Here is a 23,816-nt window from a genome sequence, read left to right on the forward strand (position 1 = left end):
GAAAAACAAAGCCCAATCAAATTGTAGTTAAAACACAATTTCTCTTATATTTATTAACACAGAATTCCCCCTGTTCAGTGCTTCTTGTCCTTTTATAGCACTCTTATTCATTTCCAAATACATTTTTAATAATTAAACCTAAAGTCTATGCTAAAATCATTAGCACACATATTGTCATGTTTGTAATTCTTTTATCAAGTCCAGTCATGTTTTTGTTTGAAGTAAGCTCAAATGCTTTCACTACAGTCATTCCAAATGCATGTTTGAATTTTACAACGATTTAAATCAGGGCCTCAGGTCTATTAACTATTTTTACACCTTAACTTTTGTAATCAAGACATAAAATATTAAATAACAAACAACTCTTACTCTCAACAGAATTACAAACAAAATTCCAATCCACGAATCTTCTGATTATTTGTTCCTAACAGAAGATGTGATTATTTAAAATACAAATTAAATTTCGAGATTGTGCATTAATAGAAATAAACCTGTTAATGCCCTCTACCCTCACATTTTATTTAGCAAATGTAATATAGGCTCATAGTTTTTGAGTAATTCCTATAAGGAAAAGTAATTAAAATTTTTTCCCAGATATTAATGTCTGAGGACATATCCTATTGCTCTCAAAAACTACCTTGTATAGCTCTCAGTGCACTATAATTTTGATTTTTAACATGGCAATAAGGCAAAAGAAATCAAATTTCTCTTTTTCTCTCTTTTCTGAGGAAGTTACTGCTTCTGTAATTGAGCCACCGTGCATACCTTTCTTGATTTCCCCTCCTTTCCATATGCTCCTCCAAGTATTTAACATAAGGTACATGAATTCTGAGTTGTTTTGTGTTAGTGTGATGGCAACAATCAGAAGATTCTTGAATATCATCTTACTTTGAAGTTTAGCCTGGAAGCCACCACTTCTCCCGTTGGTGTAATTATGGGAACATTTTCACAAATAATTCCATGATCCACATCAATAACTTTTCCTGTAAGGGACAGTTTAAGTTACAAAAGCTATCACATGTTATTGCTAATTAACTAACTTAAAGTACAATGCAGCATAGCAAATTTATTATAAAGATAATTCACAGGAATAAATCATGGAAAAAATGTAAATATAGGTAACTGGACATTTTGACACATCTTGGAAAATCTTTCTCAGAAACATTATTTTGCAATAATCTGATGTCAAAATCATAACAAGAGCAAAGCTAAACTATTTTATGTAACCCTGCCATACTCTTTATAACTACTTATTTCTCTAAATTAATGTTCTGTACTGAAAAAACACAGTGCTACAAAAGGGAATTAAGACATGGAATAATATAATTTTGAAAAATATGCTGGCCAAACTTAAGCTTAAAAACACAGTGATGAAGAACAATATGACATTAGCTCCAGCTCTGTTATTTGAATTTTAAAAGCAAACAATTCATTCTGCCATATGAGTAGTTTCCAAAAATAATTCTAGAAATTTTCTCCTAAATAAAAGTAGCATAATATACATTTTTTTTTTTTTTTTTTTTTTTGTGGTAATGTTAGTCACCGCTCCTCAAATTGCAACACTAACTTTAGGGATAACTGTTTTAAATAAATGTTGGTTCCTTGATAACTTCTGAAAGATATTTTCTAAAAAACTTTTGTTCTGTTGATAAAGTAAATACTTAAATAGTGAAAAATATAAAAACATTTGAGTTTAAAACCTTTGATTTCCAGTGTGTCATTGAGGGGTAATTCTAAGTTAGTTCCATTCTTGTTATGGTTTTCAGACTCTTGCATGACAGCAGTTCTCTTATAAATGCCTCTTTTCACTTCATCGAAGACCCAAAACATATTGTACACTCGAGCAGTATAGCCTGCTAATTCAGTAACCTAAAACCAATACAGAGAAATAACAGAATTAATATACCCAAGACAGATTTTTAAATAAATATGTAATCACCTAAGCTTCTTGGTTTAACATTAAAGATCCTATTTTATTATACATGAAAATAGATAGTACATTTGATAAGTAAAACAACTAACAGTAAAAAGCTTACCAAGAGAGCAACATAGTAAGGTGTCAGTGTAACTTTGATTGGAATTATAAAATATATAAAAAATTGTTCAAGTCAGGGTTTAAAATGAAATGTAAAAAAATTCAGAATATTAGTGAGACTTAAAAAATATTTCAGTCAAATTTCAGATTAACCCGTTAACATGATACATTGCACTTCCAGAAAATTAGAAATTTTGTGAAAAGTTTAAGTTCATTCAATGAAACAATGATCCTTTATTTTGGTATCTTTTTTTCAATTTAAAATGGAAGATTTTAAATAGAAGAGAAATATATTTTTTCTTATTATGAAATGAATGTTTCTGAATCAAATTGATTGTCAAAATTCCTAAGCATGGCCAGAGAAATCACCTTTGCTAGAGAGTGAGCTCAGCAAAAGTGTTGAGAGTGAGCTCAGAGAAAACTTCAAATCACTTTCAGTTCAAACCCCACCATTCAGATTTTTTCAAGCCAAGCATGATGCGTATGCCCAAAGAAAAACATTAAATATTATTTTTTTCTAGGACAGTTTATAAAATAAGATGAGGTAAATCTCTGCTTTAGTCCATAATGCTCAACAGAGAGGTTTCTTGCTCCTATTCTGCCAGGTGTCTAATTTAGATTAAATCTCCAGCTGTTTTTCTATTAAAAGAACACCTTGTTATTAAGGTACTGTGAAATGTGACTCATCTCCTGTCAAGATCATCATTCTCAGTGAAAAGAAAGCATAAAAACCATTCCTTTATAGAAATGTTTATGAGGAAATTGGTACCAATAAGCATGGTATGTCACTAATAAATATTTCTTACATAATAAATTGTAGAATAATACAATATTGCTGACATTTTTGTAAGAATTTTTGTGTGTGCAAAACGTAAACAGTAAATGAATAGGTGTTACTGTTAGAAGCTTCTACGGCATGTCTCTACTGTGTGTAAGAGGTCTGTAATTCGATTAGTATTTCATTTCTATATGTTAATATTATAACTATTTAAAGGGTAATTTCTAAAATGTTATCTAAAAGAAGTTCTTGAATTCCCAAGAAGAGAAAAACAGAGCTAAAGAAACTTGGATAAATATATTTGCACAGGAAAAAAAAATCCAAAACCAAACGTAGAGGTCACTTATAAAATGGCAAGAGGCAATGAGTTAATAGTTGACCAGGATGCAAGGTGGAGAGGGAAAAGAGTATCTAAAAACACCTGAGAATGTGACTGTGGACAAAGTACTCTGGGATGCAAAACAGGGACTCTAACTCTAAAAAGGAACCTTGCTCCCTTTGGGGACAGCAAAGAATACTTCATGGTGCTTTCATGTGCTGTCACAGCAATAATAAGATTTTTTGGAAGTGAACATTCTATGATTCAAAGCATATTCAGGTAAATAAAGCAAAATGCAATCATTTATTTTGTTGGAGACAATCTAGAAAAATGAAATGATATTCCTCCTGACTTAGATAGCAATGTATTTTAATGTGAGACGGAGAAAATTTTGTTTGGTCATTTAATTTTAATGATAATACATCAAAAAACCTATTTCAAAACCTGTGTCTCCTGATTATCAAAATTACTATTTGACAAAAAAAAAAAATTAACTGAGTTTTTTGGCATGTGGCCATAAATAACTGTACTTTTTTAAAGACAAAAACAAACAAATAAACAAACAAAAAAACTCAATTCAATAAATCAGTTGTTGAATGAGACTGAAAAGTTTTGTCAGCAAATCACAAAATTTGTAGTTTAAGGCTGATTTAAGAGGCAGCTAAATCTATAATGATGATCTGGCAATTTATATTGATGCAAAAGCCACAGAGTAGTGAGAAAGAATGTCCGTGGGAATATTATCAGTCTATCTCAATTAAATAAAGGGATTTTCAATCTTAATCTCATATCTGTAGGTCTCACTACCATTCTTTCAACAAATATGTGTTGACCACATACAATATTCCAAGCATTAAAATGAATACTAGGAATGTGAAGATAAGTAAGACAATTTCTGCTTTCCACTCAAGTCTGGTGCAGGAGATAGACAAGTATAATGTAGTAAAGCACAACATGTACTGTGAACAGAGAGAAGGAAGACCCAGACTCTGCAGGGAAGGCAGGAAGAAGATGAAATCACCAGAGCCTTTTATGTGTAGTTGATGAGGCTTCACTCGTTACGAAAGTTTGCAAGGTATATAAGTAAAATCATTGGCTAACATTTATTGAGCACTTAATACATTTTGTTTTACATATTATACATGCATGAAGACACAACACTAGAAAGTCAATGCTATCATTATCCCCATTTTACAGATGAGGAAACAGAGACAGACGGGTTAAGAAACTTGATTAAATTCATATAATTTGTAAATACTGGAGCAAGAATTTAAATTTAGGCACTCTCGCTCCAGAATCTACACCTAGGACTTTTTTCAAAATTTAAAAACAAATATGTCATATATAGACAGAAAAAGAAGAATTACAAGTGACAGTATAAAAATTAAAGGGTATTAGCAGCAATACACTTAGGAATTGCCATCCTTTGTCTTGATTATACTCTTAGCAATTTGTGATAGAGGAAAAAAATGTTTCCAAAATACTAAGTATATCTGGTAATTTACATCTTGTTTGATTTTCACATATCTTATTTTAATCAAATTGACAACAAAAAAACGCGAGTACCTCTTTGTATGAAGACATAATCCTTTCAATAGCATCAGCTCCAGAGGCCAACAAATTTCGAGCGGTGGTAAAGGCTTCTGTCCGTTCACTAACCATAGCTTGTTTTTGACCATCCTCTAAATCTAAAAGCAAATTATAAAACTATTGATTTTTTTCAAGTAACTACATTATTTTTTTACACAAATGAAATTGTGGCTAAAACAACCATATGTAAAATTTTCAGTAGTATCAGCAATTTCCTAGACATTTAATGAATTACTGAAAATACAGTAACTGTACCAGATTTTATATAAAGCTCCCATTTATTATTTTTCTAAAAGGAGAGTTAGAACAATTAAATCTATATGAATTAAGACTATTTTCATTTAGCCTTCTTTTAACCCTTTCCAAACCTAACACCCTGCCCTTATTATAGCTAGGCAATAAAATGCTACTGATTTGGTCAATAAAATACAACTGACTGGAATATAGGCAAATATTTCTAGTGTGGTTTAATAGAAATGCAAATTAGTTGACCCTCATAATCTGGCCTCGGTCTACCTGTTTCAACCAACCTTCACCTTACAGTACAGCAGCTCCCCAAATATGCAATCCTCTATTTACCCTCTGATACTTGCATGTATTTCTTCTGATTTTAACATGTCTGTTACTTTTTTGCCTGGCTCTTTCTTCAAGAATTAAGTATTTAGTACAGATTTCAGTGCAAACCCTTGTCTAGTTTTTCTAATGACTATAAGTTTCTTAAGGGTCAAAACTGTGTGTTTTATTCTTTATTCCTAGTACTCAGCAGTGTGTCTCACACATTAGTATTCCTTAATGTGTATTAAGCCGATGGATTGATGGATGGATGTGTGGATGGATGGATGAACATCTTAAATTACTGCTTTTTAAAAAGTATGGTTCAGAGTCAAGAGTCAGACTAGGTTTGAATCCAGGCTCTACTACATATTGGCAAGAACTAAAGTAAGTAGAGTAAGCCACTTATCCTCTCCATGCCTATTTTCTCATATGTAAATGAAGAAAATAGTAGTACTATCTCAAACAATTGTATCTCACAGGGTTGATGTGAGGGTTAAAGGTGAAATACAAATGAAGTGTTAGCCTAATCCATGGCCTACAATAATAAGTGCTCTGAATGTTAGCTATTATTATTTTCTCTAGTCATTATTGCATTATCTACTCAATTTAGTCTTGTTCTTCAAAATTATCCTCTCCAGGTCATTGCTTTAATCTTTCCAACAATTTGATTATCTATCTGGTCCTTTTGTAGATTATCTTCAAAGTTATAAATTAAATGCTGTAAATTAATGAAGAGATTAGAATAATGTAGATAGCCATAGGCCCACTTTGATATTTATTTCTCTCTGATTTATCTCAGTGTAAAGGGTTTTTTTTTTCCCCTCCATAGCAATGCAATTATCTCACTTGTGCCCCACTATGACTACCAGATACTTTCACCTTTACTTGCTCATAGACAGCTCAGCTGAGTTGGAAAGGGATCCATGCATAATACAAGGCAAAATTCACTCAACAGGTATTTACTGAACACCTAGATGTGCAAGAAATTAGGAAGTGCTATAGGACATGCGAAGATAAATGTGATTTTCAGACTCTTTCCTTGGGGAGCTTACAGTTTGGTAAGAGAGACAAGACAAGTTCCCATAAAGGTGCCTATAATGAGAGTTAACGCGAGGTGTTTGGAGGAGCTAAAAAACATTTCCTCCTGCAAGCGATAGGAAATGCTGCATGGAGGTGTAGACTGTGAGTGAGGTCTTGAAGACCATGTACAATTTTAATACATCACAAGTATGGCATAAGCAGTGGCACAGAGAAGGGAAATTTCAAGCAATGCCAACAATGATAAATAGCTTGGTCAAGAGACAGCATAAGTTGGTGTTAGACACCAATTTCCTTTGAGTATCAGAATCACCATGAATTCACCGGGATCTCTCATGATAGTCCAGTATGATCCCTCTGACCCTACTGTTAAAGACTGCTCTAGAGAACTACCATTATTTCCCTTGAAGTCAGTTTCATTGAAGAATGTAGAAAGAAAGGCTTTCAGTGCTGGTAGAATTGAGGAGTGAAAGACGTGACTGGATAAATAGACTGGGAACAGAATGTAGACACGCTTAAACACATTTAAACATGTGATACAATTTAGATAGCCACAGGAAAAAAAAAATTACCAAAGGATTCTCACAAAGCTACCAAAATAGTGAATTGCTGTATCAGTTGATGCACTTAGTATTGGCTCACAGAGAATTTGCCTGATGATCTAAAATAATTATGGGATTTTATGAATTTGGTTAAAAGGGCTTTCAAAGTAGTTTTCATTGACAGCCTCTGTTAAGAAGTCAAAATACTAGCACAGATGGACTTGTGTTTGAGATGGCATGGTGCTTTCTATGCTGCTTTGGCAAATTAATACCTACTGAGTTTTCTTCATGCATTTAGCAACATAATTACAAATAGCTCTGGAGAGATTTCATTTGACTTTTATTCTACTGGTTGTTCTCTGGGAGGTACTGTGAAAGCACTGCCAGTAGTACTTGCCATGCACATAACAGCCAATTGCATAACCCCTACGACAAGGCCAGATTCCTTAGTGTCAGAGATATAAATTTATGACCTGAAGCACTCACCAATTTTGTATTCTAGCTCAACACATTTTATTTTCCTCACCGAATATTTTAAATATTTTGTCAAAAGTTCCTCATTTAAGGATTTAATATTTAATACCATATCTGCACATTTTACTGCTACTTTTTAGCTCTGTGAATAAATATACATTGAAATATGGTCACATCTGTTGTTACTTCACTGAAAAGGCGAGAAAGGATTTAAAACCTAAGTTATGTCATTGTAGATTTATCAAAACCCCTAGAACTGTACAATAAAAGAGTGAACCCTAATGTAAATTATGGACTTCAGTCAATAATATATAAATATTGTTTCATGAGTTGTAACAAATGTATCATACTAATACAATATGTAAATCAGGGGAAATGTGAGGGAGGAGTGGGTATTTGTGAACTCTGTACTTTCTGATCAATTTTTCTGTAAGCATAAAACTGCTTTAAGAAAATTGTCTATTATTTTTCTTAAATAAAAAAAAATGTAGGCTATTCCTCTGTACTTCTTTCCTCTGGACTTATAATCTGAGTTTATTTCTTTTCATTTACTTTTTATCTTTGTCCCTTTGACAAATCTCAGCAAAAACTTATGACCTTGATACCAACTATAAATATGAATTCTAATTGGATTGAAGATCTCCATGTGAAACCAGTAAATTTCTAGAAGATAAAAATACAAGAATAGCTTTATGACTTTGAGTTAAGCAGATGTTTCTTAAGAGATAAAATCACTGAACACAAAGAAAATGATTAACAAATTAAACTATATTAAATTTGTGAACTTCTCTTAAACACCATTAAGAGACTGAAAAGGAAAGAATAGAGTGGGAAAAGACATTTGAGACTGTGTGTGTGTGTGTGTGTGTGTGTGTGTGTGTGTGTGTCTACCTGTCTGACAAAAGACTCATTTCAGGATACATAAGAGCTTTTACAAATCACTAAGAAAAAAACAGATAAGCCAATTTAAAAATGAACAAAAAACTTACTGGCACTTCATAGAAAGGCTATCCAAATGGACAACAAACAAATGAAAAGTGTTAAACCTCAATAGTCATTAGAAATCCAAATTAAGGTACAATGAAGTACCACTATTACACTCATAGTAATGCCTAAAATGAAAAAGACTGACATCAAACATTGACAAAGATGTGGAACAATTAGAACTCTCATGTGTATGGTATGATACTATTTGTACAAGGTTCCAAAAGCAGGAAATACTAATAAATGGTCAGTAAAATAGTTACCTTTACTGTGGCATGGTAGGGGGAGGTAGGCAGGAATAATGGGGGATAGGGATGGGAGGCTGAGGATAAGACGAGGAATGGGCATGGGGACTTCTGGGATGAAAGTAGGTTCTATTTATTCTAAGTGGTGATTATGTGTATGTGTTGATTTTGTGACAGTTCATTGCATGGCACACTAATGATTGTGTCCTTGTTGGTATGCATGCTATACGCGTACTTTAAAAATTATAGCTATTTATACCCATAGCTAATTATAGCTAGAAAGTAAGTCTTTGATATGTATCGGTAAGGTAAATTACTGCTACAGTCTTTGGTCAACAGGAGAGTAATCATATCCAAATTGACCCACAATATAAAATTATATTTCAATTATTTGGTATTACAGTATGAGACATACTAATGCAGCAGGAGCGGACATAATCTTGTGGGTACATTTCAGTAATAAGATCACCACCCATGTTACTAGAGTGATGGTGAGTTTAATTGCATTCCTAAGAACCGTATCTCTCAGTTGCTGCTTCTGATGTGTCACCTCACACTGACAGATCACCAACATGCAGACACTACTGGCAGTGCTAGAGGCTTAGATGCTTTCTTCTCTGTCTGTTAAGGAGTCTGGGAGAACGTTCGTCCGGAAGGGCCTTATAAGTAGCTTTCCCGGCCCTGCCCAGACTGCTTTTGATAATGAAGTGGCCTATAAGGTTAAAAAATTGAGATTATAGCTCCCAGGTAACTATTTTCTTCACATAATTTCAGCCTTTTTCTTAATACAAAGCAAAGAAAGGGGTAATGTCCACTAAAATATATAAGAAACTATATATAATTAACTATATCAATGCCTCTTTTTCAAACATTTGGCTCCATAGTCTCAAACTAAGTGAAATCCCATATAGAATAAGTTTTAATATAGCTAATACGGAGGCAGCATGGTAAAGGGGAAAAAAGCAATGCTCTAGGGATTATATAATGTCTCCTATCCTTAGTGCTTCTGCCAACCATATGAGTGACCACAGGCAAATCTGGGATTCCAAACTAGGTGACCTGTAAGTTTCTCTTCTGATGTGAAAATGGCATGATTTCGTATGCAGTTGTATAATGTGAACTTGAATATAAACTTAAACTGGTCCTTACCATAAGATTTCACTTTTAGTGGTACTGTTTTTCTTTTCTCTTCCCGCCCCCCCAAATTATACAGGCTCTTCCTATTATCTGCATTTTTACCTCTGACTTCCTAATCACTTGCAAATGCCTTGCTCCTTTACCAACAATAATCATGCCAGCAAACATCTATTGAACATTTCCTATGAGGCAGGCAGGCATTGTTCTAAGTTTTACATACGCGATTATTAATCCTCCTAACAACCATTTTGAAAATGAGGAAATTGAAGCATAAAAATGTCAAATGATTTTTCCATAGTAATAACCTAAAAACAAAAGAGTCAGCATCTGAACCCAAGCCCTCTGACTCCAGTGCCCACATGGTAAGAATATAATAAAAATTAACAGTTGCTTCCACCTAAGTTCTTACTACTTGCCAAGGACAGTTTCAAAGCACATTAATACCATATACATATATAAAATATTAATACTATATATATAATTTTATAACAATTGTTATATATATATTATTATCTTTACAATTAAGATAGGAAAACTCAGGCATATAAAGTTTATATAATTGTCTTAAGGATAAATACTATTAAATAGCAGAGTCATGATTTAAAGTTACTTGCTTCTTATTGTTTTCTGTTTTCCTTCTTTCTTCTGTCCTACTTTTTCTCCCTTTTCTATTTGCCAGTCCTCTGCCATTCAACCATTTTTTTCCACCTATTTTTGCCTTAAATATGTATAGTATCACACACTTAATTCATCTCTACTATAGGGGACAACTCAGGGCATATGAATAAACTAAAATTGAAAACTAGATTAGACTGTATGGTATGCAATTCTAAGAACTAAAGCCTCAAAGAAATATCATTATCTAAAAAAAATAAATTATTTTATCTGAGTAAAGTGATAATATTTTCATGTGTTGTCACTGTAGGTCAAATATATTTAGTAAATACATACATATAAACATTATAAGCATACTTATAGTAAACTTACAAATTACAAAAGCACACTCTCGTTATATGAATTCATTTTCTTCTATGAAATTCTTATATTGCTTTTCTTTGTATAAAATTTTATTTTGAAAAGAAGCTTTAAGAATCACTTTGTTTCAAGAAGCTAAAAACATACAATGGAGGAAAGACAGCCTCTTCAATAAATGGTGCTGGGAGAATTGGATAGCCATGTGCAAAAGAATGAAACTGGACTGTTATCTGTCACCATGTACCAAAATTAATTCAAAATGGATCAAAGACTTAAGCATAAGACCTGACACAATAAACTGCATAGAAGAAAACATAGGTACTAAACTTATGGACCTTGGGTTCAAAGAGCATTTTATGAATTTGACTCCAAAGGCAATGGAAGTAAAAGGTAAAATAAACAAATGGGACTATATGAAACTTAAAAGTTTCTGCACAGCAAAAGAAACCATCGACAAAATAAAGAGGCAACCGACTGAATGGGAGAAGATTTTTGCAAACAGTTCCTCCGATAAGGGCCTAATATCCAAAATATACAAGGAACTCATGAAACTCAACAACAAAAAAACAAACAACCCAATTGAAAAATGGGCAGAGGACCTGAAGAGACATTTCTCCAAAGAGGACTTACAAAAGGCAAATAGACATATGAAAAAATGCTCAACACCACTAATCATCAGAGAAATGCAAATAAAAACCACAATGAGATATCACCTCACCCCAGTCAGAATGGCTATCATCAACAAGACAAATAGCAACAAGTGTTGGAGAGGCTGTGGAGAAAAAGGAACCCTCATCCACTGTTGGTGGGAATGAAGACTGGTGCAGCCGCTATGGAAGGCAGTGTGGAGGTTCCTCAAAAAATTACAAATAGAATTACCATATGACCCAGCAATCCCTCTCTTGGGTATCTACCCAAATAATTTGAAATCATTTATCCATAAAGACACGTGTGCTCCAATGTTCATTGCAGCTTTGTTTACGGTGGCCAAGACATGGAAACAACCAAAATGTCCTTCGATAGATGAATGGATAAAGAAGTTGCGGTATATATACACAATGGAATACTATTCAGCGTTAAGGAAAGATGATATAGGAACATTTGTGACAACATGGATAGATCTTGAGAGTATAATGCTAAGTGAAATAAGTCAGACAGAAAAAGCTGAGAACCCTATGATTTCACTGATATGTGGTATATAAACCAAAAACAACAAAAGAACAAGACAAACAAATGAGAAACAAAAACTCATAGACACAGACAACAGTTTAGTGGGTACCAGAGGGTAAGGGGGTGGGGGGAGGGAGATGAGGGTAAGGGGGATCAAATATATGGTGATGGAAGGTGAACTGACTCTGGGTGGTGAACACACAATGGGATTTATAGATGATATAATACAGAATTGTACACCTGAAATTATGTAATTTCATTAACAATTGTCACCCCAATAAATAAAAAAAAAAAAGAAACCACACACAAAAAAAGAGAATCACTTTGTTTCACTTGCATTTATGTGATTATTTCCATGTAAAATTTTAATGCTGTTTCTTTAATTTAATATGGTGTTTTCAGGATGTGTGGGATTTATTTTTAAATAGCTTATTACATCATCTGTAGAAGTAAGATTGTTATATTCTTTGCATACAATGTTTACTTCTTTCGGGTCTCTGTGGAGTTAATTTGTCACCATTAATAGCTGTATTTTCTCTGTTCTATGTTTACTCCAGGGTTTTCTAATAAGACCAATGCTTCCAAGGACTAACAGAACTACATCATAATCTTGTAATTGGGGTTGTTGCTAATACACATTATATATGAAACTTTGAAAATATCTATATACTTAGAGAGATTCACTATGAATATCTGATAATTTTGTCACATTTCTCAGTAACACTAATCTTAAGACCACAGGTTTTAACTGTCTTTTTTTCATTAATACTCTTGAAAAAGAAATTTATTTTCTTTCATTATGAAAGATTAAGCCTAAAAATACTATTACTAACATTTTTTTCAATATAAACTTTTTAAATGATATTTAAAAAAATAAATTTTGAAAACATTAAAACAGAAAAACTATTTTGAGTTGTGGAGCATATTTAGTACATGTGTAGCACTTATTACAAGGTATTGACAAATCATAATTACTAAAATGAACACTTTTAGGTTAAGAATGACTCAAATTTGGCAAGTGTCTTTTAAGAATAGGTTAAAGTATTGAAGCACTGTTTTAAAATATGAAAGCATATAGTATTTTTTTTACTTGTTTTTATTAGCTGTCTTCAAACAAATAACTACTAATTCTTAATTCTATACCAAAAATAACTGCAAAATGGTGTGAATTCTGTTAATTATTCTTAGTGTTTCCTTTGGTTTCTATGCAATAATTGTCACCATGTATCAAGAATATCAAGAGCATGCTCTGTATTTTATAAACATTATTCTATTAAATCCTCACAACTACCCTCTAAGGAGACTTTTGATTTTTCATTTTATATATGAGAAAACTGAGGTTTAGAGAATTTAATTAACATGACTATCGTGTTTCCCCGAAAATAAGACCTAACAGGAAAATAAGCGCTAGCATGATTTTTTAGGATAACATCCCCTGAACATAAGCCCTAATGCGTTTTTTAGAGCAAAAATTAATATATAAGACCCGGTCTTATTTTTGGAGAAACATGGTAAGAGTACACAGTCAAGTAGAGGAATAGTCAAGGGTTGAGAAAGACTCTTTTTCACTACAAAGCCCATGCTCTTGGTCTTCAACACTAAGGCCAATTTAGTCAAGTGGTGTTCAAAGAGGAGGGGTAATGTTTTATTTTAGAGGGAGAGCAGAAAATGCTGCTTCTTTATTTAATTCCCCCTTGTCGCTGCCAATTAAGACCCAAAATCCCTCAAGTATGACACAACATCTTAATGCTGTCCTTTTTGCCCTTATCTTTCTTAGTTATTCCAAAGTATGAAAACGTTGGTAAAAGACACTGAGATGGTGACAGAATTTGACAACTCCTAGCCCCACGATATGCCTAAATCATGTTACATAAGAGGTTATGTACAGAGGGTACCAAAAAAAGGTATACACATTTAAGAAAGGAAAAAAACTATTAAATTGGTAATACTCAATATATACCGATAACAAAAGATGATTAGTCACGTTTGACTTCTGCAATTACAAGAGGTGCTCAAAGTGGTTACCATCCGTGTCCAGACACTCTGATTACAGTGAACTACTGTTTGAGCAACGCTGACCAAAGTGTACATCCACTTGTAAACATATTTTTGGCACCCCCAGTATATTACCTGCAAGTAGAGGAAACTTTGTTCCATGGCATGAAGCACTCCCTGAAACAATATTCCTGATTGCTTAATGTAGTTAACTTTTCAAATCACAAATCAGGGCAGATCCAGTTACAGAATATTTATAGACTGAATGCACTGGATGTGCAGAACTGAAGTGTGGGTAGAACTTGCACTCTTTTTAAAGCCATTGATTTGCTTTGAGTTTAAATGTTAGGCTCATTCTGTATTAGGCAGTATAATTAAAATTGCTGAATGACAACTCCCAGAAACACTGCATCAGAGATCTCTGACATATCTCAGAACTCAAAAAATCTTCTGAGCCACTTGTGTCCTCTTTTCCTATTGCTGGTCTTATTATTGGATATTGCAAAGTCTGCCATTGTTTCTGAATATTAATAACTAAAGAATAATGGCTACATACAGTTTCACTCACACAAAATCATCACTTATACCTTCAAGAGAAATAACCTTAAACATATTTGAGATTAAGCATAAATGCCATTACCACCATCTGCAAAGCCAGTTGCAGTGATAATAGGTACAGCCACCATAATTAGTCCACTGCTGCTCCAAACATACTTCATCAAGAACTGCTCTATCATGATGTACCACAAACGTTTGGATAAAATGAGGTTCATCTGATCTGCTAAAGCTTTGTAACTTTTCTGGAGTTGCTTCATTTCTACCTATAGAGGAAAAAAGAGTTAATTAACTAGCATGGACTACAAAAATAAATATTGTATGCTTGCGGACTTTCTTAAACGTAAGTTACCTATTAGTTTGTTTTACTTAGTATAGTATTATCTATTATTCTAACAATCAGTACAGATTAATATTGGATTTAGTCATTATATCTCGTTTTATCATACATTAATATCATACATGTAATATTGAAAAAAGACACTCAGTAAATATAATGTTAAGTATAAATACATATAAGTGATTTATATTATGATTTTGAAATTAAATATAAGATGTTAAAAATGATATTTTGTAAGACATGTATAAACAATGTCAGAACCTTATCCTTCTCGATTGTACCAAAAATATCTGAAAATAAACATATGCTACACATGATACACGTGATACATGTACAATTAGACTCCAGTTTTGAACTAACTCGATTGATTAATCTTAATCTTAAATGCAAGAAGCATAGTATATTGTAATTTACATCACTGAGTTCAATGATTGGAAAAGACTGACAAATCAATATGATTAATACAACACACAAGGACGACGGTCAAGTGGGAGTACAAGTCCTAAATTTGCTTTAAACTTTCTTAAACTTCCTTCTGCTATAATTTTTTTTAAAAATTTTGGTAATTGATGATGCTTCAAAAATTAAGTAACACTGCTTGATAATTAAAATACCATTTTCAACTTTAGAATACCGTAATATTTGCCAAGTCACTTGTATTAAGATTTCAGATGCATCATGTTAAAAATTTCTGTCATATTTAACATTATGAAGTTACTTTCATGCACTGCAAGTTTATGCAATTTGGCTATTTTAGGACCTGCGTAGCGTTGAACATCTTTCATATGTAAAATAATATTCTGGAACTCCTTTTCTCCTCCTTATTTCTAATCTTAGCTTTTCTATCAAAGTTAGACAAAATTTCAGTTCACTGCCTCGTTTTATTTTTGTCAAAATACGGTGTTGAACAGTAACTAAGAGTAATGGGAATGCCATGTATGAGATACACTCTCCTGTACTTCTTAGGACTTAGGACCATCCATCACTGACCAGACATGCAAAATTGTCAAATTTGCCTTTCATATGAAAGTAGAGGGTTTTTTCCCTCTTGAAAAACAAAAGAGCAACAACAATAAAATACTATCCTGAATTTTCCATCTCAAAAGAAAACACATTTCTTCTAATGCTCTATAACTACCTCTTAAAAATTAGGATTTAAGTTGTAAGAAAATGTTTTAGAGATAATTCTGAGCATATTTGGGTAACTGAGACCTAAGTAGACTTTTTTATAGAGTGCTGAACATTTTATTCTCATGAAACTTTCGGAAAGTTTGCACTCTAATTTTTTAAACAGCTTGTGATTAAACAGGGTAATGCAGCATGTATTTTAATAAAGGTTTAGATGTAACAGGAATCTAAAACTCTAAAGAAGTGGGTCCATCGAGAGTACAACAGATAGTATCTACCACTCGAACAGTCTCATATTTCACCCATCACCTTAATTTCTCTTACCTTATGTCCTCTGTAAAAAGCAATTTCTTCAACATTGGCTATAATTCTGGAGTGCACATACCGCAAATAGCCTTTTCTATGAGCTTCTTCAGCCACCAATTTACCAAATTTGGGAGAGCAGGCTTTCAACACTTTAGCAGTGGCATACACCACAAGTCCTGCTAATAGGGTGGGCCCAATTGGGCTGGCACCTCTGGATGTAGCAGTCTGGATGAGCGTATAGGAGGTCAGTATTACATCTAAAATAGGTTTGGTCAAATTGGAATATAAGTGAGCTACAGATTGGGAGAACATCATAATATCCTCAGTGAGAGACTGGTCAGGGTTTTCCAGCCTCCCATCCATGTTGATAACCTTATAATAAGTCTGATTTGTAAAATAGGTTTCATAGGCATGGTCTACTAGGCGAGTTCTGAAAGCCAAAGCCAATTTGCACTCCAAGTACCTTATTGCACTGTTGACAAAGGTGGCAGGGATGGCAATCATAAGCCACTTGATTAATTTGATGATGAAAGTCCGAGGCTTCTTTTCCACAATGCTTTTTACGATTTTTCCATCCAGACCAGCCACATAGATAGACAGAAAGGTTCTTGAGATCAGAGCCACCGAGTGGAGGCAAAGCCATCCCGTTTCAGTGGTCACAAGTTTTGGAAAGAGAATTTTCCGAAGTTCTAGCAGCTGTTTGAAAAAATCTGCATTCACTCCAGGCGAAGCTTTTTTACAAGTAATCTCGGTGCAATGCAGTATTTCTCTGTTCCCTGCATCCAGGTAAGCTTCTTCTTGTTTCTTCCTGTGGTCAGACTGCTTTAAACGCTTGCTAATGACGGGATAGAGGGTTTTCAGAGCATATGCCGCAGCCACCAGGCAGGCAGCCCTTTTAGCAGCACTGGATCTGGTCCATTTCACTCGATCAGCTGCTGCATTTAGCATATGTATCATTTTCCCAGTTACCCAAACCGGCTTCAAAAAGAATTGTTTAAAAGATCATGCTCCACGGGGATCCCCAGCAAATGTTTCAGAAAGTCCTACAGCGTCCCATACTGTGCAGCGTTTCTTCTCTTCTGCTTTTTGTTTTTGATTTTGTTTTTAATTTTGTTCTGCTGTGACAGAAGCAGCAAAGCTCAGACTCCACTGCACCTACTGGGGATGATTCCCTCAGAAGCTCAAGCTGCACCAAACCGCCCCAAGCTCCTCCCTCACAAGCCCCTCATTGGCTGTGAGGGCGGTGGGACCTTGGAATCCTCGCTGCTTCCCTCTGAACCTTGAAAATGAGGAGAGAGCAAAACGAATTACATCCTTAAACAGGAGTTCAGAGAGTTAAATGTCTATTTTTGGAGAGGTCGAATCAGGGAAGCTGCTGGCGACAAAACCTGCTCTAGCTACTGAGCATGCTCAGCGTCACTTAGAAACCCAGATAAGTTTCAGAACATACATCTCTTCTCTAAGGTTTTAGTAGATACCTTAAGGGGAAGAGCAAAAAGACAGGGAGATTTCCAAAAGCTATAAAACGTAGATAAGGAAGTAGGAACCAGGGAGTTGAGGATCAACATAAAATGAATATGTAAAGGCTACGGAATGAATTTGAAAGAGAGAAAGAAAGCCACACGTGGGAAGAGCACTGGAAAACAAATACTTGGATCTGTTTTTTGGTCCCGCCCCTTCCATTTAAATTTTTTTTGTCTGTGATTTCATATGACGTCCCAGAATCTGTGAGACAAGTTGTAATTAGTGTATTTTTTGTAAATAAATAGGTGAGGAGTCCGCTGTATTATAGAAACTAATTCTTTGCTATATCTCCATCCCTATGTTTACTTGTCCTCATAATAAAAATCTTCAAGCCCCTTAACTGCTATTTTTAGCAACGGAGCTCTGATGCACTGGTATTTATTCACAAGGTGACTATTAAATAAATGAGAGCAATGTTTCACTTCTACCCCTATTCCCCCCTTGTGTCCTTTAGGTAGTTGTTACTCCATAAGCAAAAGTTAACCATTTGGGGACTCCAACTGAAGTTAGTGGAAATTGCTTCTCCAGGACTTCATTTTTCAAGAGTTCCTAGTCTTTTGCAAGCTTTTATTTTGTTTACATTTACAGATAATGCATTGGCTACTTCCCATTTCCATTTTAAAAGCCAAGAGTGTTAAAAAAAATTCTCTATATCCCTAATGGAGGACTTAAACTGCTAAAATGTCAAGCAAAATTCTGCATATTTAAAAAATGTAAAGGGCATTTTTTTGCAAGGATGAATGTATTCTTGAATATGCAAAACCATATTAGCTTCCTTACCGCCCCTCCCCAAACACACAACTGTACATGCACATTTCTAGTCAGCTGTAAGCCTGGGAAAATATGCACTAAAGTAGAACAGAGATTGGCAAATTACAACTATCCAGTGGGTACAATCATCCAGTGGGCCAAATTTGGTCCCTCATCTATTTTTATATGGCCCTTGAGCTTGGAATGGTTTTTACATTTTAAAGTGGTTAAAAATCCATCAAAAGAAGAATAAACACTATTTTGTGACATATGAAAATTATATAAAATTTTTATTTCAGTGTCCTGTTTTATTGGAGCAGCCACACCCACTTATTTATTGCTATGGCTTTCAAGGCATAATGGCAGGGGTGGGTAGAAGAAACAGCATGAAATATTCACTATCTTGCCTTCTTCAGAAGTTTGCCGACCTGTGCTAAAATACAAAACCTGTCTCAATGTTGAATGATCATCATTATTCAGTTTACTGTGAATAAAGAACTATCCTCACTTTTATAAGTAACAATATTCCTAAACATTTAAAACTCCTTCTTTCCCATGTACCTATATTAATTATAAGAATCATCACAGATCTCTTTTCATTTGCTTGCATTCAATTCAGCAGACTTACTAACACATGCATGGCAAATTCATGCAAGTCTCTAGTAGCTGGCCACATTAGCAGCACAATTTTACCATTCTATTAAGACTTTCTAAATCTATATGTAGAGATAATATAATAATGTTCATTTCAAAATCTTTTATTCCTAACCTCATGATTTTCATGTGTCAAAATGAGGCTGCCTCATATTTATAAAATTTAATTTTTTGTCACATCTCCTGACTGTGATAGGACAGGTGGAGAGCTAGGGTAAAATTACTGGAATTGATAGGGGGATGTTCAGCCAGGCAGAACTTGGTACGCAGAGGGAGGCATGGATCAGAAAGCAGCTGGCAGTCAAGGCAAGTGGCTTGTATCACGGGTGTAAGACAGCCACATGAGGGGAGGAGCAGGCAGTGAGAAATCTAGAAGCAAACAGCGTTAGACATCCAAACAGATCTGCACTTAGTTGCAGGCAGGTCAGTTCACTAACGGATAATGAGGCTGGGTTACAGGAACAAGTTTTTAATGACTAGAAGAAAGACTTGTTAGAATGAACAATTAGGTATGAGGAAAATACAAATTTGGTTACCAGAATTGTGGTGCAAGGAAGGTTGAAGGCCAGTTACCAGAACTGGGGAAAAGTCAATGTGAGATTTGACTTGATGCTGAGCCACTTAAGCACAGACCTAAATATAATCATTTAAATTTCACTCTCACTCTTCATCCCACCAGTCAGGGTTGGTCCAGCCTCTGAGCTAGGCTAAAGTCTTCAGGGAAGACTAAGGAAGAATTTGAGATGATAGGAAACCAAACAGGTAATTCCAGTTGGAAATACATACCATTTAAGTAAGAAAGTAAGAATGTCAAGGTACTACTTTCATTTTTTTCTACTGGCAGTACGCAATTAAAGCAAAGAGAATGTTAATTTAGGTTGAATTCCAAAGGAGACGAGAAAAAGGAAGTGAAAAAAATCACTTACTACAGTAAACATAATTCAACCTAATTTCCACTCAGGCTTCTCAACTTTACATGTGTTTGTTTATACAGGGAAGTATTAACATTTTCTGAAGAGGGGAGAAATAATCTTAGAAAAAGACCTTGAAAATGAATAAAAATAAAAAATAAGCAATAATTATCAAATTACTCTGTTGTCAAGTGTGAGGCTCTTAACATTAGTATCAAAGTGGACACTATCAATGTCCATGTAAGAGCAGGATTAAATGAATTTTATATGTACTAGACAGTATATATTTACATATATTAGATGTTAAGCCATATTTAGATGTTAAGCCAGGAGCAGAAACCTTATCTTAAAAGACACCTTTTCTTCATCCTGTCTTGCTTTTTCTTCTAAGAACCAGGGCAGGTCCGGAAAGCCACCTGAGGCCCGGATGGAACTGGAGGGATTGGTCATGCCCTAAAACCCTTTGTCAACGAAACCCCCCTAAAGCATTGAAGGGGGAACAGCCTTGTTTACCACCTCCTATAAAACTCCATACCCCTCTTTGCTTGAGGAGGTTATGGTCTTTTCTAGCTTGACTTCTTGCAGTTCACACACACCAAATAAATTCTAATAAACCAATTTTGGTCTCCCACGACTCATTCCTCTGGCTGTGCCTAACATTAGAAAAACTATATGCTTTATAAACTGTAAAACATGAGTAATTTTTATAATAGAGACCTAGATATGCAAGAATATAAATAAAAATATACAATAAGATAATATATGTGCTGTGTCTTTAGATAGTAAATCACCAGAAAGTGAATATTTTTTAGTGATAAAGAGAAACTAAGGTTTAAGAATTTTGGATGATCGATATATGGTGATGGAAAAAGAACTGGCTCTGGGTAGTAAACACACAATGTGATATATAGATAACGTATTACAGAATTGTAGACCTGAAATCTATGTAACTTTACTAACAGTTGTCACCCCAATAAACTTTAATTTTTTAAATAAAAGAATTTTGAATGGATTTCCTTCTTAACAAATGCTAAGAAATATTTCATCTGTGCTGTATTCGCCTTTTGAAATGTTTCTTGACCCAAGAGATTACCTAATTGCCCTACTGGCCCTAAAATACACAGTATTTGAGACTTACAATTATGCTATCCTTATTCGTGTGAGGCATAAACAACATTAAAGATGAGATCTTCTGTCGACATTTCAGCTATCACAAATAACTACCTAATAACTAGTTCATAAGGAAATGTATTTTCTGCAAAGGAAAAAACCAGTAAATATCTAGTCTAAAGATGTGTTTCATAATTTTTTCTTAGCCTCATTCACTACTTTCACTGCCTCCCTGTGGCTGGAAGGAAAGCTGTGACTCTATTTAGGGAGAAAAATGATTCTATCTAGCCCCCAGTTCTTGACTCTTTTCAACAAATCGGGCAACTTCACATACAATATAACAAAACAAAAACAAAAACAAAAATCCAGTCAATCCCTTTAGCAAATTATTTTTCCCTTCTAGTTAATTTAGCCAGTATGTATCTGTTTTAAAATGTTGAACAAATCTACCTGCCATTTTCTGAGGTTTTTAATTTAAAATGTTGACAGTAGGAAAGGCTAATACACTGGGCCACTGCTTCTGCCTTGACTTGCCTTGGTTAGTTACTGAAAAGCAACCAGCTACTCCATACCTGAGACTATTCTGAAATGCTGTTTTCACCTGGTCTAATTCAAACCAATGACAGATGTACTTTAGTAAATTTTTGTTATAAAAATAAGAACATATCATTAAACAAGATGTCTACCCTGGGACATAATCCTATTTTAGGTATTATTTCCCAATGACTTAAAACGTATTATATTTGAAATTATGAGATATTCCCCAGGTTCAAATCTAGAAAACAATCATGACAAGTATGGAAAAAAAAGTACTTTGTTCATTACTTTGAGGCAAGAGATTTCTGGTTTCTAACCAAAATCTTACAAAAGCATTTGTAAGATGTTTTGTGAGGCTATACAAACATAACACAGAAATGAACAATAAAATCCAAGTTTTGTTTGGAGATTTTTTCCGGTAAGAAGTTTCAAGTCTTTGGGCCTTCACAGCTAAATCAAGTTTTGATCAAGCTCTCTCAGAAACTCACAAAATGTACAGAATAGTAAATTACTACAGAGCAATGTTTTTAATAAACCAACTGTTTACTGAATATTAAAACTGCATGTGAAAAATATGTAAGGATTTGGATAGGAATGATAAGTGGGAATGGAAACATCCTCTTTAGAATTAGGGATCTATAACTTTGTCTTTGCCTTCTTTTTCTTCCCCAAGCGTGGTGGTTGACCTGAAAAAGAAGGCTGAGACCAATAAAGAACTAAATAAAATTATGCTGGGGTGGTTTGAAACACTAACCGTGTGGCCACAGTCTGATATTGCATGTACTTACGCTTGCCTAGCCTGAGTGGTTAAAACTGTCGTTTTGCTTCTCCTTTAGGCGGGCGTATTGCTTTCCCATTGCGTCCCCTTCGGCCCCATCAGGACCGGGCCTCTGCAGAAACCGCACAGGCTGTCGGGAGGCCCTGGAAGGGACTACCCCGGCCGCAGAGGCTGTCGGGAGGCCCGGGAGGGGACTACCCCGGCCGCAGAGGCTGTCGGGAGGCCCGGGAGGGGACTACCCCGGCCGCACAGGCTGTCGGGAGGCTGGCCCATAGGCCTGGAAGCCTGGAAGGCGTAGGCTGAGGCTTAAGAACCTGTGCTCCGCACAGACCTGAGACATCCGCACTCTAGCAGTGAGGACTTCATTGTTCCCTAGCTCAGAAATTTTGGAGATGAATTGGGTCGGGGGGTCCCGGTGAGTTTGCTGTTGGAGTTTGAGACTGTAGCCCTCTAGTCTCCGGACATTCATTCCCGGAAATGGCGTCTCTTACCTTAGGCCCTGAGGACGACGTGGCCTTGGCTGGAGAGAACTTACTAGGAGTGGGTCTTGTAAACATCCAACCCTGGAAACCCTTGCACGGTGTCTCTAGTCATAAACCCAAACGCAACGCAGCTTCTCCCCGTTGTCTCTCCACAGGCTTCAGGTGTGGGGCCTCCTGTGGGCGAGGTCCTCTGCTGCCCCTCGCCGCGTCCGGCCCCACGTCCTCCTCGAATGACGCCTCTGAGCGCCTGAGCCCTCTTTGGCTTTCGTCCCGTTGCAGCTCCTAATTCGGGACGGGTTTCTTCTGGGTCAATATATACTTTTTGCATGAGTTGCAAATTATTATGGAAGAGGCCATTCCTTGCTGCCCTTAAATCCATTGGTGGGGGGCAGTATCAACCATAAATCTAGTTTAAAGGGAGATAGGGGAATAGTTTTTACTTTAATAACTTGCAAGAGAATTTACAATTTATTTTGTATTTAGGATTAATCCCATAAAGCGTGATGGGTTGACAATTCAGTTTTATATAACCTATGCGTTGCTGTTGACCTTAAAATCCACTGGAAATCGTGTGGGTCTGCAATTTCGATCAAATTCCTTGAAAGAATTGTTTTTTTTGAAACACTGAGCAATTAAACACATTTTTTTTGGTCACAAGTAGCTTTTGTGTCCACCAAGTATTGTAACTGTATGATAATTTTAGTAGGAGCATTTATTCTGTTTGAAGAATATGGTAGCATTGTATGTTAGAAATTTATCTGAATTATTCTTGGCTAGTGTTCTAGCATCATGCTTCCACCTTGGAGAAAAGTGAAAATTCACAGGCTTTACAAAATTTCACTCATATATGATAATTTGATGTTTTTGAATTTGACATTCTTTAAAATGTGAATATTAAGTGAGA

General features: G+C 35.0%; 2 protein-coding genes across 6 annotated transcripts in view; one reads left to right on the plus strand and one right to left on the minus strand.

Moving 5' to 3' along the window:
- Positions 1–17,511, minus strand: part of ABCD2 (ATP binding cassette subfamily D member 2) — a 116,902-nt gene extending 99,391 nt beyond the window's left edge. For 3 of the 4 annotated variants that reach the window (XM_081061337.1, XM_081061336.1, XM_081061338.1), the window contains exons 1-5: positions 16,185–17,364; positions 14,478–14,658; positions 4,699–4,820; positions 1,701–1,869; positions 889–983 (exon numbers count right to left, since the gene is read on the minus strand). In XM_081061337.1, coding sequence (XP_080917463.1) covers positions 889–983; positions 1,701–1,869; positions 4,699–4,820; positions 14,478–14,658; positions 16,185–17,123 — 1,506 coding nt within the window. In that variant the 5' untranslated portion in view covers positions 17,124–17,364. Of the gene's footprint in view, positions 1–888; positions 984–1,700; positions 1,870–4,698; positions 4,821–14,477; positions 14,659–16,184 lie in introns of all 4 variants that reach the window. The other variant, XM_081061335.1, reaches the window with a different exon arrangement.
- Positions 16,761–23,816, plus strand: part of REDIC1 (regulator of DNA class I crossover intermediates 1) — a 58,470-nt gene continuing 51,414 nt past the window's right edge. Inside the window, exon 1 of one of the 2 annotated variants that reach the window (XM_081061339.1) lies at positions 16,761–16,952. The gene's annotated coding sequence lies outside the window, so the exon portion shown is untranslated. The remainder of the gene's footprint in view (positions 16,953–23,816) is intronic. The other variant, XM_081061340.1, reaches the window with a different exon arrangement.

The sequence above is a fragment of the Rhinolophus hipposideros genome (genome assembly GCF_964194185.1).
Source record: "Rhinolophus hipposideros genome assembly, chromosome: 9".
In the NCBI taxonomy this organism is placed as follows: domain Eukaryota; kingdom Metazoa; phylum Chordata; class Mammalia; order Chiroptera; family Rhinolophidae; genus Rhinolophus; species Rhinolophus hipposideros.